Consider the following 15832-nt stretch of genomic DNA (forward strand, 5'->3'; position numbering starts at 1 on the left):
GCTGGTGTAGGGGAAGCTGTGTCCTGTCAGTGAGAAGTGGGCTTGTACATGTCACTAACTCAGAATGAACCAACAGTATGAAAGGGGGGAACATCTTCCTGTTGTCTGGGAGACGCAGCCAGCATTGTCTAGCCTCTGGCTGATGGAAGACTTTCACACAACTGCAGACCTTTATTGCATTAATGGTACAATCATGAAACACGAGAACTGAAAGGGACCTTGAGAGGTCATTGAGTCCAGTCCCCTGCCCTCATGGCAGGACGAAGCACCATCTGGACCGCCTAATAGGTATCTATCTAACCTGCTCTTAAAAGTCTCCAGCAGCGGAGATTCCACATCCTCCTCAGGCAATTTACTCCTGTGTTTAACCACCCTGACAGGAAATTTTTCCTAACGTCCAACCTAAACCTCCCTTGCTGCAGTTTAAGCCCATTGCTTTTTGTCCTATTGTATCACTGACAGACCTGGGTTGCTGGCCCCAGGAACAGAACCTATGAGCATAGGGTCTAAAACCCTGCACTCTACCACATGAGCTAAAGGCCAGCCAGCGCTCAGCTAAGGCTGTAGAGCAGAGACTTCACTTACCCCAGATGGGGTCTCAGTGCTTCTGGGTACTACATACTTCCCTGGGCTGAGGAAACACATCCCAAGCTTCTGAGACCTTCGAGCAGTTCTTCCTAGCCAATGCACCAGTTGTAACACAAACAGACCTGGGTTGTTGGCCCTAGGGATAGGGCCTGTGAATATAGGGTCTAAAGCCCTGCGCTCTACCACACTAAAGGCCAGCTGGCTCTTGACCAAGGCTGTAGAGAAGAGGTTTTACTCACCCCAGAAGAGGTCTCAGTACCTCTGGGTACTACACTATCATCAGAGGACAATCTTCATCAACCTCGTCAACAACCATGGGCTCAGCACCCATTGGTGTCTAATGCCTCTCTCACTATTTCCTTCCATCTTTCCCTGTCCAGTGCAGAGTGGCTTAGTTTCTGCAGACTAATTCTGCACCAATCTACTATATCATCTACCCATTCTCTGTGGAGTCTGCCTCTCCTCTTCGAACTGTCCATTATGCCAGATACCAGGGTCTCGATTTTTCGTTTGTTGTTCATTCTGCAAATATGCCCAAATAGCTGTAACTTCCATTGTATAACCTTGTGCAGTAGGTTCTCCTTTGGTTGTGTCTTCCTATATAATTCCTTGTTGATGACCTCTTGCATCCATCCTATTCTCAGGATCTTTCTGTAACAACTCCTCTCGAACGCCAATATTCTTCTCTTCAAATCTTTCGTTATCACCCATGTCTCACATCCGTACAACATGCTGCTGAATACACACGTTTTCAAGATGCCCAGCTTCAGTCCTAATCCAATCGCTTTGCTTTTCCAGATTTTATCCATCGCCTTTAGACTCACTCTCGCTTTCACTCTTCTAGTCACTATTTCCTTCTTACAGTATAGATCATACGTTATGTAGCTCCCCAGATATGTGAACTTCTCTACATTCTCTAGTTCAATCCCAGAACACTGGTCTTCCTTCCTATTTCCTTATCTCCAAATACCATTGGTTTTATTTTACTGACATTCATAATTGGTTCATACCACTTCCCTTCCTCATTTAGCACCTGCACCATTCTTGCTAGCTTCTCCTCATCTTCCTCAATGATAACTATATCACCCATGAACTTCAAGTTGTTAATTCTTACCCTATGCCCAGATATCCCTTCTACCTTTTCCTTGGTCTTGTCCACCACTCTCTCTAGATGTGTGACGAAGATAGTCACCAATATCGGATCTCCTTGTCTCGTATCTCTACTTGTTCTAAACCAACTCCCCGCATATTCTCACCACTGCTTCTGCATTGTCATTGATATCGTATCAACCACATCAGTCTGCTATCTGCTCCATAAGACTCCCTCACCGCCCGAGTCACTTTCTGATCTATGCTGTCAAATGCCTTCTGAAAATTGATGAAGCAAGTATATATGTCACTCAATTGGTGTCGCAGACCTTGTTTATCCGGGCTACACCTCAGCCAGCATCTTTTATCATTTAGTCATAGTGGCATCAGATTTCATTCATATTGTTGTTTCATGGTTAGTGCATCCTCACTCATCTGACAAACCCTCCTCCTTTATCCACGCTTGGGACTGGCATGGAACTCCTATTGGCTTCATGGCAGAGTTATCAGAGGACAAGGAGAACAGTTTTTCTGCCTCCTCCTTGTAACCCTCTTTTAGGTACTTGTAAATCACTATTGTCGCCCCTCCCAGTTTAATAATTTACATGCCTGTTGCAACCTTCCTTTGGGGATCTTCAGAACTTTGCAGATATTAATTAATCTCAGGTAAAAAGAATCCCCATTTTACAGATGGGAAAATGGAAGTGAGGAGATTCAAAGGCTGGCCAAGATAACAAAGGAGGCTAGCCTCAGAAGAGGAGTCTTAATTCCTTCCCCGCTTCTCTAACTGCTTGTCCAGACTTGAAATTGAGCTGGAAATCTCGCACAAAAAGCTTATTTTATGATACTTCCATCACCACTTGAAAGTGAATGGAAAAAACTGAGTGCTCGTGTGACATTTTTATAATATTTCTGCGTCTGGTCTTGGCTAAAGCTGAGGTGTTAGGGGTTTTTTAACATCATCAGATTTAGACTTTTAGATGACACTTTGAGTTCTTTTTTATTTTTTGTGCTCTGGGTTTACTCAGTCCCAGCCACTGCTGGAAACAGCATAAGTACCAGGGCCTAGAAATTTTTCTCTGGAAAATAAACACTTCTGTAGTCTAAGCACACAACAGGTGTTCATTTTAGCTCATGTTTTTCTGTAAAAATCAGTGATACTCAAACTGAGGCTTAGGAACAAAAAGTAGCTCTTCAGTATATCTCCTGCGGCTCTTTGCACTACATGATATGAAAACACTGTGTCGTTTAATTATTAGTCCAAGTTATTAACTGATCACGATGCTTTATATAGTTTATTTATATGTTATGTTATTTATATAGGTAGCTCCTGAATCTCTGACATCTGAGCATCACTGAGCTAATCCTTCCAGAGTACCAGTCCCCATTTCACACCCTTCATCCCCCCACTTTAATACTGAAGTAGTGTCTTGTTTTTCCAGGGTAATTCCTTGCTGACCGACAGCAACAGGGTCCATCAAGTGAAAGAAGGCACGACATACTCTTTGATCCTGGATGATGCTACCCCAGAAGATGGTGGCATCTACACCTGCATTGCCAAAAATGCAGGAGGGGAGGTTTTATGCAAAGCAGAGCTTGTTGTACAAGAGGGTAATGTCATTTCTTAGGTTTGGTGTGTTGGTACCTTAGCCATCCCACTCTACAGGGTTTGCGAGTCTTTGGTCTGTGGACTCAGTGTGCTTCTTCTGCTTCCATGGTTCATGCATCTTATCATCGCTGCTGGATCATCTATCAGGGAAGATGTCCTGGTTACCCATATGTAAGGATGACTCACACTTTCCTCCTTCACCTGCTGGTTCTCCTTCCTGCTGACACCAGCTGGGATCAAACCAACCCAGCTGAAATGTTTGTGTGCTTGCTTGCCAGTGGGTTCCTGCAATGCAGAGACTGTGAGTGCAGCAGGAATCAGTGGGAAGGCTATTTTCATAATGCAGTTCAGCCCGTAGTATTGAAGGGCATAAGGAGAAGTACCGATACTTCATCATCAGCTGGGCCGCATCTACACTAGCTCCCTCCTTTTGGAAGGGGCATGGTAATGAGTCACTTTGGCAGATGCTAATGAGGTGCTACCGTGAATATACAGTGCCTCATTAGCATAATGGTGGCCACGTGCATTTCAAAAGTGCTGCTTTTGAAATGCACACTGCCCTTGTCAATAGGAGCCTTTCAAAAGGACACCCGGACTTTGAAAGCCCCTTCTTCCCAAAACCAATGGGAAGAAGGGGCTTTCAAAGTTGGGGGGGTCCTTTCAAAAGGCCCCTGTCTACACCAGTGGCATGCGATTTGAAAGTGACACTTTCAAAATGCATGTGGCCGCCATTATGCTAATAAGGTGCTGCATCTTCATGGAAGCACCTCATTAGCATCTGCCAAAGTGCCTTATTACTGTGCCCCTTCCAAAAGGAGGGGGCTAGTGTAGATGCAGCCCTGGTGTTTGCAACAGGATTCAACTGTGAAAGTTAAATAACTAGTATAGGGGATGCCGTTAAAAATTCAGAGTCAGATCCTCAGTTGGTGTCATTGGCTCAGCTCTGTGTACTTCAGGGTGTGTCTACACTTCGGCATTTACCCATGTCTAGGCATCCAAACATACCATCCTCTTCTTGCCAAACTTGCCTGTGAGTGCGCACGCTGCATTGGTAACACGTGTCCTATGGGCAATAATTTTTGATGGAGGGGCACTCTGTGATTTTGGTAGGTGGTCAAAGGCTGCAGTTTTCTATAGAGGAAGTGCAGAAGCTTAGAAAATGCATCATATTTACCACAGCACCTTGTCAGCATGATACTTTTGCATTTGTGCTGTGGCTATGTAGTCTTCATAGTACTACTAAGTTTGGGGTTTTTTTGTTTTTTTGGTTACTGAAGCTAAGAAAGACCAAGTGACAAAGAAACAGAGCACCCGAAGAAAACTCCATTCCTTCTATGAGGTGAAGCAGGAAATAGGAAGGTAAGCATCATTTATTTTCACTTTTAAAATCTCCTTGCAGGGAAATGTGTAAATGTGTCATTCAATGTGTAAAGAATGATTAGTCTAGAGGCAGCATGCCCGGTGGGCTCTACAGAAGGAACCTTCTAGCCTTACTCTCTAAAATAGATCCAGAATTATAGAATCATAGACTCCTTCGGCTGGTAGAGACCTCAGGAGGTCATCAAGTCCAGCCCCCTGCCCAAAGCAGGATCAACCCCAACTAAATCATCCCAGCCAGGGCTTTGTCCAGCCAGGACTTAAAAACCTCTAGGGATGGAGATTCCCCCATCGCTCTAGGTAACACATTCCAGTGTTTCTCACCACCCTTCTAGTGAAATAGTTTATCTTATATCCAACTGACACCTCTCCCAACCAAGGATCATTGCTCCTTGTTCTGACATCCATCACTCTCTCCATCATCCTTAGAGCCCCGCTACATGAAGTTGAAGGCTGTTAACAAATCACCCCTCAGGCTTCTCCTCTTCAAACTAAATAAGTTCAAATCCCTCAGCTTCTGCTCACAGCCCATGTGCTCCAGCCCCCTAATCATTTTCACTGCCCTCTGCTGGACTGTCTCCAATGCATCCACGTCCTTTCTATATTGGGGGGCCCCAGAACTGGATGCAATACTCCAGATGTGGCCTCACCAGAGCCAAATAGATGCTGCACTCAAGAAGTTGTATCCCTTGCTTGGCTGGGGAGGGAGAGGAGAAGGGAGCATAAGACAATCTGTGTGCGCCCCAGAATTGGGACAGGTAGTACTGTGCAGAACAAAACCAGCTCTTACAGGCCAAATTCTGCCTTGGGTCACACCCAGGCAATTCCACTGATGTGCTTTTACACACATGCAACCCCATTGAGTTCAGTGGGGCTATACTGGAGCAATGGAGAGGAAAATTCTGCCCCAAAGATGTCATTTCAGCCTTCTGTTGGTGTGACACACCCATGAGTGTGTAGATACAAATGCCACCTCTGCCCAGCAAAGGTGAGCCTAGGGCCTTCCGTGCATGCCCCTAACACTGGAGCTAAGGATGTAGCCATTCACTATCAGTGACCAGCAGGCTGCTCAGTTTTGGGGGCCCGTGAGCAGGAGACACGATCTAATGCACAATCAAGGCAGATTGTTACGGGAAGCTGAGTGTGAGGTGAATGGGGAGGGAAGCCTTGGAGAGCAAGGACTGCATGGGAGGGCAGGCCTGCCAACATGGAGGCTAAAGGGGCTGCTGCAGGAGCAGCAGTAACTGGAGCCCTGAGCTCTTTAATTGCCGCTGGAGCCCCACACGGTGTGTTCTGGGCAACCCTGAGGTCAATGTGTACACTCCCAGTGACAGTGAGGGCTGGCTGGGGGGGTGCATGGTGTGGTACACTCCCAGTGACAGTGAGGGCTGGCTGGGGAGTGCATGGTGTGGTACACTCCCAGTGACAGTGAGTGCTGGCTGGGGGGTGCATGATGTGGTACACTCCCAGTGACAGTGAGGGCTGGCTGCGGGGGGTGCACGATGTGGTACACTCCCAGTGACAGTGAGGGCTGGCTGGGGAGTGCATGGTGTGGTACACTCCCAGTGACAGTGAGTGCTGGCTGGGGGGTGCACGATGTGGTACACTCCCAGTGACAGTGAGGGCTGGCTGCGGGGGGTGCACGATGTGGTACACTCCCAGTGACAGTGAGGGCTGGCTCGGGGGTGCATGGTGTGGTACACTCCCAGTGACAGTGAGGGCTGGCTAGGGGGGGTGCGTGGTGTGGTACACTCCCAGTGACAGTGAGGGCTGGCTGGGGGGGTGCATGGTGTGGTACACTCCCGGTGACAGTGAGCGCTGGCTGGGGGGTGCATGATGTGGTACACTCCCAGTGACAGCGAGGGCTGGCTGGGGGGTGGGCATGGTGTGGTACACTCCCGGTCACAGTGAGCGCTGGCTGGGGGGTGCATGATGTGGTACACTCCCAGTGACAGCGAGGGCTGGCTGGGGGGGGTGCATGGTGTGGTACACTCCCAGTGACAGTGAGGGCTGGCTGGGGGGGTGCATGATGTGGTACACTCCCAGTGAACAGTGAGGGCTGGCTGGGGGGGTGCATGATGTGACACTGAGGGCTGAGAGGGGAGGCTAGCCCATAGCCCCACCCCTACTAGAGGTGCAGAGCCAGACCCTCCCCTCCTTGCCCATGGACCTGGCGCGTCTGTTGGCTCCCCTGGGATGGGGGCAGGAGATCACTGCAAGCATCATGAATCTGACAAGCAGGAAGAGACAGGGTGAAATCTCAAGGTGGTGTATTTTTGTGATTGCACACAGGGGCTCTTTCAGCTTTGTGAAGCGGGTTGTGCACAAAGGCAACAGAGTATCCTGTGCTGCCAAGTTCATACCTCTGCGAAGCAAAACAAGATCCCAGTCCTATCAAGAGAGGGACATCCTGGCCACGCTCTCCCACGACAAAGTCACCCGGCTGCTGGATCAGTTTGAAACAAGGAAAACCCTGGTTCTAATTTTGGAGTTGTATCCTTTTCTGCCCTTCTCTTTCTGAGACAGTGAGAAGTGCCAGTTAAAAGAAACCCACATGGGTATATAAATAGAACCATGAATATTTTCCACCTGAGATAAAAGTACCCACTGGAGCACAGCATAAACATATTAAAAGTTATAGGTGCTCGCGTCCAATGAGCACGGGGCCCTATAAGTACAAAGGATGGGTGGATTCATACAGAACATAAGAACTGCCACACTGCGCCAGACCAAAGGTCCATCTAGCTCGGTGTCCTGTCTTCTGACGGTGGCCAATGCCAGATGACCCTGGGTGAGTGAACAGAACCAGTAATCATCAAAGCGATTCCTCTCCTGTCATCTATTTCCAGCCTCTGACAAACAGAGGCCAGGGACACCATTCCTACCCAGCCTGGCTAACAGCCGTTGATGGACCTAACCTCCAAGAATTTATCTAGCTCTCTTTTGAACTCTGTTGAAGTCCTGGTCATCACAACATCCTCTGGCAAGGAGTTCCACAGGCCGACCGTGCGCTGTATGAAGAAAACCTTCCTTTTGTTAGTTTTAAACCTGCTACCTATTAATTTTGTTTGTGATCCCTAGTTCTTATGGTATGGGAACAAGCAAATACTCTTTCTTATTCTCTTTCACACCAATCATGATTTTATAGACCTCAATCATTTCCCCCTTTAGTCTCCTCTATTCTAAGCTGAAAAGTCCCAGTCTTTTCAATCTCTCTTCATATGGCTCCCATTCCAAACCCGTCATCGTTTTTGTTGCCGTTTTATGAACCTTTTCTAATGGCAAAATATTTTTTCTGAGATGAGGCAACTATACCTGTATGCAGCATTCAAGATGTGAGCATACAGTTGTTCCATATAGGGGCAATAAGATATTCCCTGTCTTATTCTCTGTCCCTTTTTTAAGGATTCCTAGCATTCTGTTTGGTTTTTTGACTGCTGCTGCATGCTGAGTGGATGTTTTCAGAGAATGAGCCGCAATGACTCCAGGATCTCTCTCTTGAGTGGTTATAGCTAAATTAGTCTCCATCATTTTGTAGATATTGTTGCGATTATTTTTTCTAATGTGCATTACTTTACATTTACTAATGGTAAATTTCACTTGCCATTTTGTTGCCTGATCACTTAGTTTTGTGAGATCTTGTTGCATGGATTCTCTTCATGGGTTCACAACAGAAAGAGACATTTTAGAAAATTTCTCTCACAACAACTAATTCTACATCACCAAAGCACTTTCCCGAAGCTTGTCAAAACTGAAGTCTCTGGCCCAATGAAGTTATACTTTAGAGGGTCTGTATACAAGCATAGAGGAAATATGGTGAGGAACAGCCAAAAAACATGACTGAAGGGAGAATTTGAACCCAAGGCAGCTCGCTCTTTCCATGGCTCTCATTTAGTTTTTAAGGAGCAAAGATTTTCAGTGGTTGAGTTTAATGTTTCCCAGAGGAGAACAATTGCCCAACAGAGAGAGAGGATTTAGTATCACCAAGGAAATGCTGCCCTCTGGGATCTCTTCTTTTTTATTGTCAGCCAAGAGTGTATTTGTTGCAGAATGCTACTAAGTTACAATAATAAACAAATGACCTTAGTTTTCCTTAATGTCCTTGCTAGGTGCTCCGCTGAGGAGCTCTTGGACCGTTTGTTCAGGAAGAGTGTTGTGACTGAAGCAGAGGTACCAATTTCTCGCCATTTTAAAATTCCAAGTATGGTAGGCACACTGCAAAATACATTCCGGACCTACAGAATATGATGCTTTTAGTTATAGTCACCTTTGTAACTGTAGGGATTAGCTCAGAAACATGTGACATCTGCCCATTTCACAGGCCACAGCCCTTTGAGGTGCCTTCCACGTGCTTTGACTAGTATGATAATTTCCTGTTCCCTGAGTTTTATCTTCCCTTCCAGCTCTACAAGATGTGTATCTCCACCTATCACCATGGGGGCATAGCTCAGTGGCTCAAGCATTGGCCTACCGAAGCAGAGGGTTGTGAGTTCAGTCCTCCAGGGGACCATTTAGGGGTGGGGGTAGCTAGATGCCAGAGATGGTGCTTGGTCCTGGCAAGAGGGCAACAGACTGGACTAGGCTACCAAGGTCCCTTCCACCTCTAGGAGGTGTGTGTGTGTGCATGAATACCTTCCTTCATCTTCTTGTGTTTCCCAGTCCAAGACGTGATAGATCCTTTGGGTTCCTCCAGTCTCTTCTAAGTCCAAATATCAGGGCTTCTTATTCTGGAACACAACTCTACACTTCACTGGCTGCTTTTATTTTTTTTCAGCTCTCAGAGGAAACAGCAGATAAACCTATAAAGAGGCAAGGCAGCCTTCTAGCTGGGCCTGGATACTAAATCCTCACCCATAGTGTAATTTTACTCATATGAGGGTCTGTGCCTGGTCTAAAAATGGCTTTCTAACTGTTTAAAATGTGTCTGCTGGGCTACCCAGACAAATAAACTGTTAGAGTCAGGAGTGGAGTGTAAAGTGAAGCTTGGGACTGGAATTTTCCTTCAAGGTTTGGGGACAGTGTTTCCTGTAAGCTTAGCACTTGAAGAGATTCAAATGCTGCCCAGTGAGTTTCTTGGCGGTCACTCGATAACGAGTAGGACGTCTTCATGTCGCCCTCCTATTTGACAGTCTGTTGATAGCTGATCAGCCAATTGTGGAGCCATAGATCTTATTGCAGAAGAGGCAGGTGTCACTAGCTGTTGGAGGGGCACAGGGCAGTTTTTTTATGCTCTTTCCTTCTTTCCTTGTCTGTACTGTAGCGGGACCTCTCAAATAGCACCACCTGCTCATGGATTATCATTCTTTACTGGTGATGGTCTTGGGCAAGGTTCTCCCAAGTGATGACACCAAAACCATTTAGTTAACAGAGTGCCCACGGCCGGCAACATGTCTTTCCATTGGTGGTGCACATGTGCACGAGCCTTGCTTCATGTAACAAAATTTCATACTGCATGTGAATGAAAAAAATAGTGGGACCATTGTTTGGGGGGTGTTATCTATCCCCAGCTAAGGGCATCTGTGTTTTGAAAGCTCAGACTCCCTACCATATGGAGGACTCTAATATGGAAGGAACCATTTAGACCATGTCTGTGCGTCCTATGTCAGTGAACCCCAAGCCCAGGGAGAAGAACTTAGATGCCAAAGGCGTGAGGCCGGAGCCTCAGCTCCAGCATGAGCTGCAGTGACAGAGTGCTAGGTACACAGCTATTCTGAGCAATCTAATCTGAGTCCTGCTAGACCGAGTCTTTAGAACTCCTTGTTCGACGGTCGTGTTCCTCATCTGTTTCACGTAAAGGAGTCTCATTTCAAAAATTTGTTCTACTTATTTTTGAGGTTGATTTAGCATTACGGCAGGTTGGACATTTTTCGCTATATATCTCCGTCTCTCAGACCTACAGTAGAATTTCACAGGCAGGGGCACGTCCACAGCTAGGTCCTGCTGGCTGCTGCAGAACAGTCAGTAGAACAGAGGCTGAGACTCTGATGCATGATGTGGAACACATGGGTTTGCATACCTGCCCCTAGGACCCGTGCTGCTGGGCTGTTGGCTATTCTGGAGTGGCGGGAGCTTTCTCTCCTGTGTGGGGCTTGTGAAAAATTAAAAATAAAAACCAAATGTATGGAGACATGCATCTCATAGAGCTGGAAGTGACCTTGGGAGGTCATTGAGTTCAGTCCCTTGCCCTCTTGGCAGGGCCAAGCACCATCCCTTTTTTGTAAAATATGAAAACCCTATTTGCCCTAGATAGCCTTCTCCAGGATTGAATTCACAACCCTGGGTTTAGCAGGCCAATGCTCAAACCACTGAGAGAGCTATCCTTCCCCCCCCAAATTCTAATAGGTCTCGTTATTAATTGGATTCAAAACAACTTTTGAAACACAGACACTTTTCACAAAATGAGATTGTTTTCCAGACAGCTTTAATTATCACTTGAAGCTGCATTTCCCACCTTACTGACAGGGAGTATTTCTGGACTCAGTAATTTCTCTGAAATGAGAATTAACTTTTTTTAAACAGACCCCTGTACAATTAAAATGAAAATGTTTTATCACTGATTTTGATTTAAGGTCAAATTATACATCAAGCAACTTTTGGAGGGCCTTGGTTATCTCCATGACAATAATGTACTTCACTTAGACATTAAGGTAAGCCACAAAGGAAAATTGACCTTGTATTATCTATTATAATCTGTGGGTCAGGACATTGTTTTATTCATACTGTATATTAAAGATTTACTTGTACATAAAACATAACATCCTTTTGTCCTCCATGTTTTCTGATTTGTTAGCCTCCAAATATCCTGATGGTTTATCCGGAAAGAGAAGACATTAAGATCTGTGACTTTGGATTTGCTCAGAAGATAAACCCAGCTGAGCCTCAATACAGCAAATATGGTTCTCCAGAGTTTGTCTCTCCAGAAATTATCTCTCAGTCACCAGTGTCAACAGCATCTGATATTTGGTAAATGGTCACTTTTTTAAAAAAGTTACAGCACCAAGCCACATAACTTTGGGGCTTCCGGATAAATTGATACATTGGGAACATGTACTGGTGAGAGTTATACACGCTGTCTCTTGTAAACATATTTTTATTTTAATTTTGCTCTGGAAGGGGCTAATCATCAGTTCTACTGTAGTCATTCTATAGTACTGAATGTCTGATGTGCAGAAAAGCATAGTTTTAATCATATACAATATGTTTCTAAGGCAACATCTGGATAATTGCTTGAAGATGTAAAGAAATTGGGTTTGTTAGTCTGTTTAAGCAGTATAAAGAAGTGGGTTTCTTTTTTAAAGGATGGGAGAGGAGATTCTGCCAGTGAAGACCTTGTATCATGATAGGGACAACATAGACTCAAAATGAAAGCTGAGCAAGTAAGAGGACAAGGGGGTTTGAGCCAGAATGACAAGAATTCTGATGTTTGTCAGATTCATTAAATTTTATTAAACGCTAATGGAAAACTAATCTCTCAGAGGAAAGCAACATCTTTGTTGAAGAGATATCTGGTAGGTAATCCAGAAAACCAGGGATAGCCAAACTTGAGAGTCCTGATATGTTTATAGTAAAAAACTTGAGAAAATAAATATTGACAAAAAAAATTGTTAGACATAATAAAGAAGAAAAATGCACAAAAACCTGATTTTTAAAAATTCTTACTGTCACCTTTAAATAAATCATCTAAAAACTGTTTCCTGAACTGTTTGTTTTTAAAAATTCAGGACTAATGTAATGAAATACAGATTGACCCTCTCTAGTCCCGTACTCTCTCGTCTGGCAACATCCATAATCCAGCATGATTTTAGTTAGCCAGATGACCGCTTATCATGGGAGTGGCCAAGTTTCTCGCAGTCCCATCAAGTTTGTTTGCAGCCACCGGTCCTGGCTGTCAGTGCTCTGTGCTGTTATTTATCTGCAATTTACCCCAAATCTCTGTGAAGAGCCCAGCAAGCAGTGGAAGTGTTGGTAATGCTGCTGGACAATATTGACTTCCTGTGGTCCAGCAAATTCTCTCATTCAGCACCAGTCAGGTCCCGACGGTGCCGGACTAGAGGGGGTTCAACCTGCAGTGATATTTTGCCTTTAAAGAGCTAATCCCTAGATGGCAGGTAAAGAAGAGCCTATTGTATAGCTATTTGGATGATTGCCTCCTGATATCAGGGAAGCTATAGGGTGAGGGAGAGAGAGAAGCCAGACTATCCATCTGACACAAGTATGTTTCTTTTCTCCTCAGGGCTGCTGGAGTCATCAGCTATTTAAGGTAAATAATCTGCATTAAATGCCTGATTCAGCTTTCCTTAATCCTGACACCGGCAAAATTTACAATGACTTCACTGGGAGTCTTGAGCGAGTGATGAGTGACTTGAAGGTGATTGATATTTCATAATTTATTTCATGCGTATGTTGCTGACAGCAGGCTGAGCACTTCTAGTCTGAGGATGATGTCACTGCTCCAAAAACCTGACAGCCTCTGTGAATATTATAGTCACTAACAGTCAGCTCTTAGCTTTGGATTAAGTATTTCACAATGGCAAATACAATCTTATAGATACATATTTTGGCCACCACTAATGTAAAGGCATGTGCCTAGAATTAAATATAGCTGATTTGCAAGGGTGGTTTGGAACAACAGACCCTTAATTTTTCTGTTCTTTGGATGTTTTGTCTGTACAAAGGGTATAAATATTTTTTTCAAAGTGCTTTGCAAACTCTTCAGTGATTGCTGTTATAAAAGTGCATCCCTCATTTTGAATCCACTTCCCATTTTAAAGCCTTTGTCATGCATTTATGCTTTGGGAGGGGTGAATAGCACTAACATGCTAATGACTCAAGTCTTCTTTTATTTTGTGGCGTTAACGCAATAAGCTTAACCTGCAAGTCTCCATTTGCTGGGGAAAATGACAGAGCAACCCTTCTAAATATCCAGAATGGGACAATTTCATGGGATGTCCCTAACTTTGTTCACCTAAGTGAAGAAGCAAAGGATTTTATCAAACAGATCCTACAGCTGTCTCCTCAGTGAGTACTTTCAGATTGCTTTTCCAAAAATATTGTACCAGAAGTTTGTGGGATGAGCTGCCAGTTTTCAGCCAATCAGCTCTATGTTGACTCTAAGAGGTACCAAATTTGGACAAATTGGTCTGGCCAGTTAGTAAATCAGCCTTTCAGTTCTGAAGGCAGAAGAGTTCAAATCCATCCTTATATAGTCCCATGAAAACTATCCTAAAGAGCTACAACTGAAAGACAAGAATGTGTCTAGCAACTGAGCAGAGTGTTGTGACGTTAGACAGGGGGGTGTTCGGAAATTATTTGAAAGAGACAGTGGGAGTGCATCTGACAAGCATATTACCATGGTGATGAGAGCAATATGGGAATGTAAATAGAACAGCAGACCATGTTAATTAGGTTGTCCAAATGAGTAATAATCATGTTCCCAGACTGAGAGAAGGGAAGACACCGGGAGTTTCACCTTCTGCTCTGCAGGGCTGTTGCCTCCACTGTTCAGGCTTAAACACTGCTGCTTATCCCAGAAGAGATACCCACTCAGAAGACTAAGCCAGACCCCCAGTTAAAGGGTGACCTCTGTGACCTGTAGTGCAGCCTCCCTGGTTAGGAACATCTCAGTCATTTCTGTTCTGGCAAAGACTGCACTGCAGAGAGCAGAGTCAGGTGGAATGAAGGCACAGGAGGTGCCTGGGAAGGAAGGCCTAGGACCTGCTGTAGGCCCTGCGTAATGCTGTGGCAACTTCCATAGCCTCTGACTTGAGGAACCTGCAGGAAACATCCTGTAGCTGAAAGAGAAGGCATGTTTCATCCTGGTTGAGCGTTTGGCTGTCCTGCCCCGTAACAGAACCAGGCTGGCAAGGACCAGTCTGCAGAACCTTTCTGGTATTGCTGAAAGCAGTCATGTTCAGAGAATGGCTTGGGACCCAGCCCTGGGTCATGGAACAGCAGGCACTGGGTCGCCTTTGCTGATCTAATTATAATGAGTGTTGCCATACAGGAGTTCTGAAGGGCCACACAGCAGGGACCTGCAAAGAGAGCAGTAGAGGGTGGGTGGGAACTGCAGAGGGGAGCAAGCTGGGGCTTGCACGTCTGCTGTGGGTCTCTCCCCAACCCCAGAACCCCTTCCCCCACAGCACTGAGCTGCAGGCCAGCAGTGGGGAGAGAGAAGCCCTTCCCCTGAAGCTCTGTGCTGCCCCTTCCCTCAGCACTCCATGCTGCCTATGGACAGGGAGAAAGAGGCTCCTTCCCCGGAGCTAGCTGCTGCCAGCCAAGGGAAGGCTGGAGGGATTCCTCTGAGTCCAGCCCTGGGACAGCCTGCCTGCACCCCAACCTCGTCATCCCTGGCCCTGCCCCAGAGCCCTCACACTCCTCACACATCCCAATCCCCTGCCTACTCCTGCACCCCCTCCTGAACTCTTAACTTCTCATCCCCTGCCCCCCCCAAGCCCACAACCCCTCCCACACCCCAAACCCCTGCCCCCTAGCCCTACACCCTCGCCTGTCCCCCAAACTCCCCATCCTCTGCCCCGCTCAGCAGCCCACCCAGTTACAGTAAGTGGAACTTAACCTACTCCCCTTTATAGTGCTCTGTCTAGAAGCGATGCCTTTATCGAGTGCTAGTTGTGTGCAATGGGTTAAGTTGGGATGTACTGTGGTAGTATGATTTTAGGAAAACTCCAGTCAAAAGACAGAATCGTGCTGGGTCATGGCCAGGTGGCTCAATTTTCTTCAAGTGGGTCATGAGAAAAGAGGTGTGTAAACCACTGGTTTAAAGCTCAGTGGCCTTAACGATCTAGCGAGAGAGAGCTCTGGTTGGCACTTGATCTGCGAGGAAGCGCCTTACCTTTGGGACTGTCATGGTGACAACTGACAAGTTGTCTCTTCTGTTCTCAGAGCAAGACCTAGTGCGTTGGAATGTCTCTGTCACAACTGGTTCTTGGTAAGTTTCTCTGGCTTTTACCCAGTTTCTCTCACACTCAGCTAGCTGCTCTGTTTCTCCTGCAGCAGCTATTTTGTACATACAGATGCTCACACGCTGCCCTGCCGAAATAAGAGACGTTTTGGTATATTCGAGAACAAGAAGTCCTGTGACACTTTATAGGCTAACAGCTATTTTGGAGCATAAGCTTTCATGGGCAAAGACCCGCTTCGTCAGATGCATGA

General features: G+C 45.9%; 1 protein-coding gene across 1 annotated transcript in view; it reads left to right on the top strand.

The window, feature by feature from the left end:
• Positions 1–15832, top strand: part of LOC142008197 (obscurin-like) — a 56117-nt gene that overhangs the window by 12079 nt on the left and 28206 nt on the right. Inside the window, exons 6-14 of the mRNA XM_074985302.1 lie at positions 3120–3288; positions 4564–4645; positions 6956–7156; positions 8773–8833; positions 11233–11310; positions 11454–11626; positions 12897–12923; positions 13529–13681; positions 15563–15608. Of these exons, the coding sequence (XP_074841403.1) occupies positions 3120–3288; positions 4564–4645; positions 6956–7156; positions 8773–8833; positions 11233–11310; positions 11454–11626; positions 12897–12923; positions 13529–13681; positions 15563–15608 (990 nt within the window). The remainder of the gene's footprint in view (positions 1–3119; positions 3289–4563; positions 4646–6955; positions 7157–8772; positions 8834–11232; positions 11311–11453; positions 11627–12896; positions 12924–13528; positions 13682–15562; positions 15609–15832) is intronic.

Source organism: Carettochelys insculpta, chromosome 2 (genome assembly GCF_033958435.1).
Source record: "Carettochelys insculpta isolate YL-2023 chromosome 2, ASM3395843v1, whole genome shotgun sequence".
NCBI lineage: Eukaryota > Metazoa > Chordata > Testudines > Carettochelyidae > Carettochelys > Carettochelys insculpta.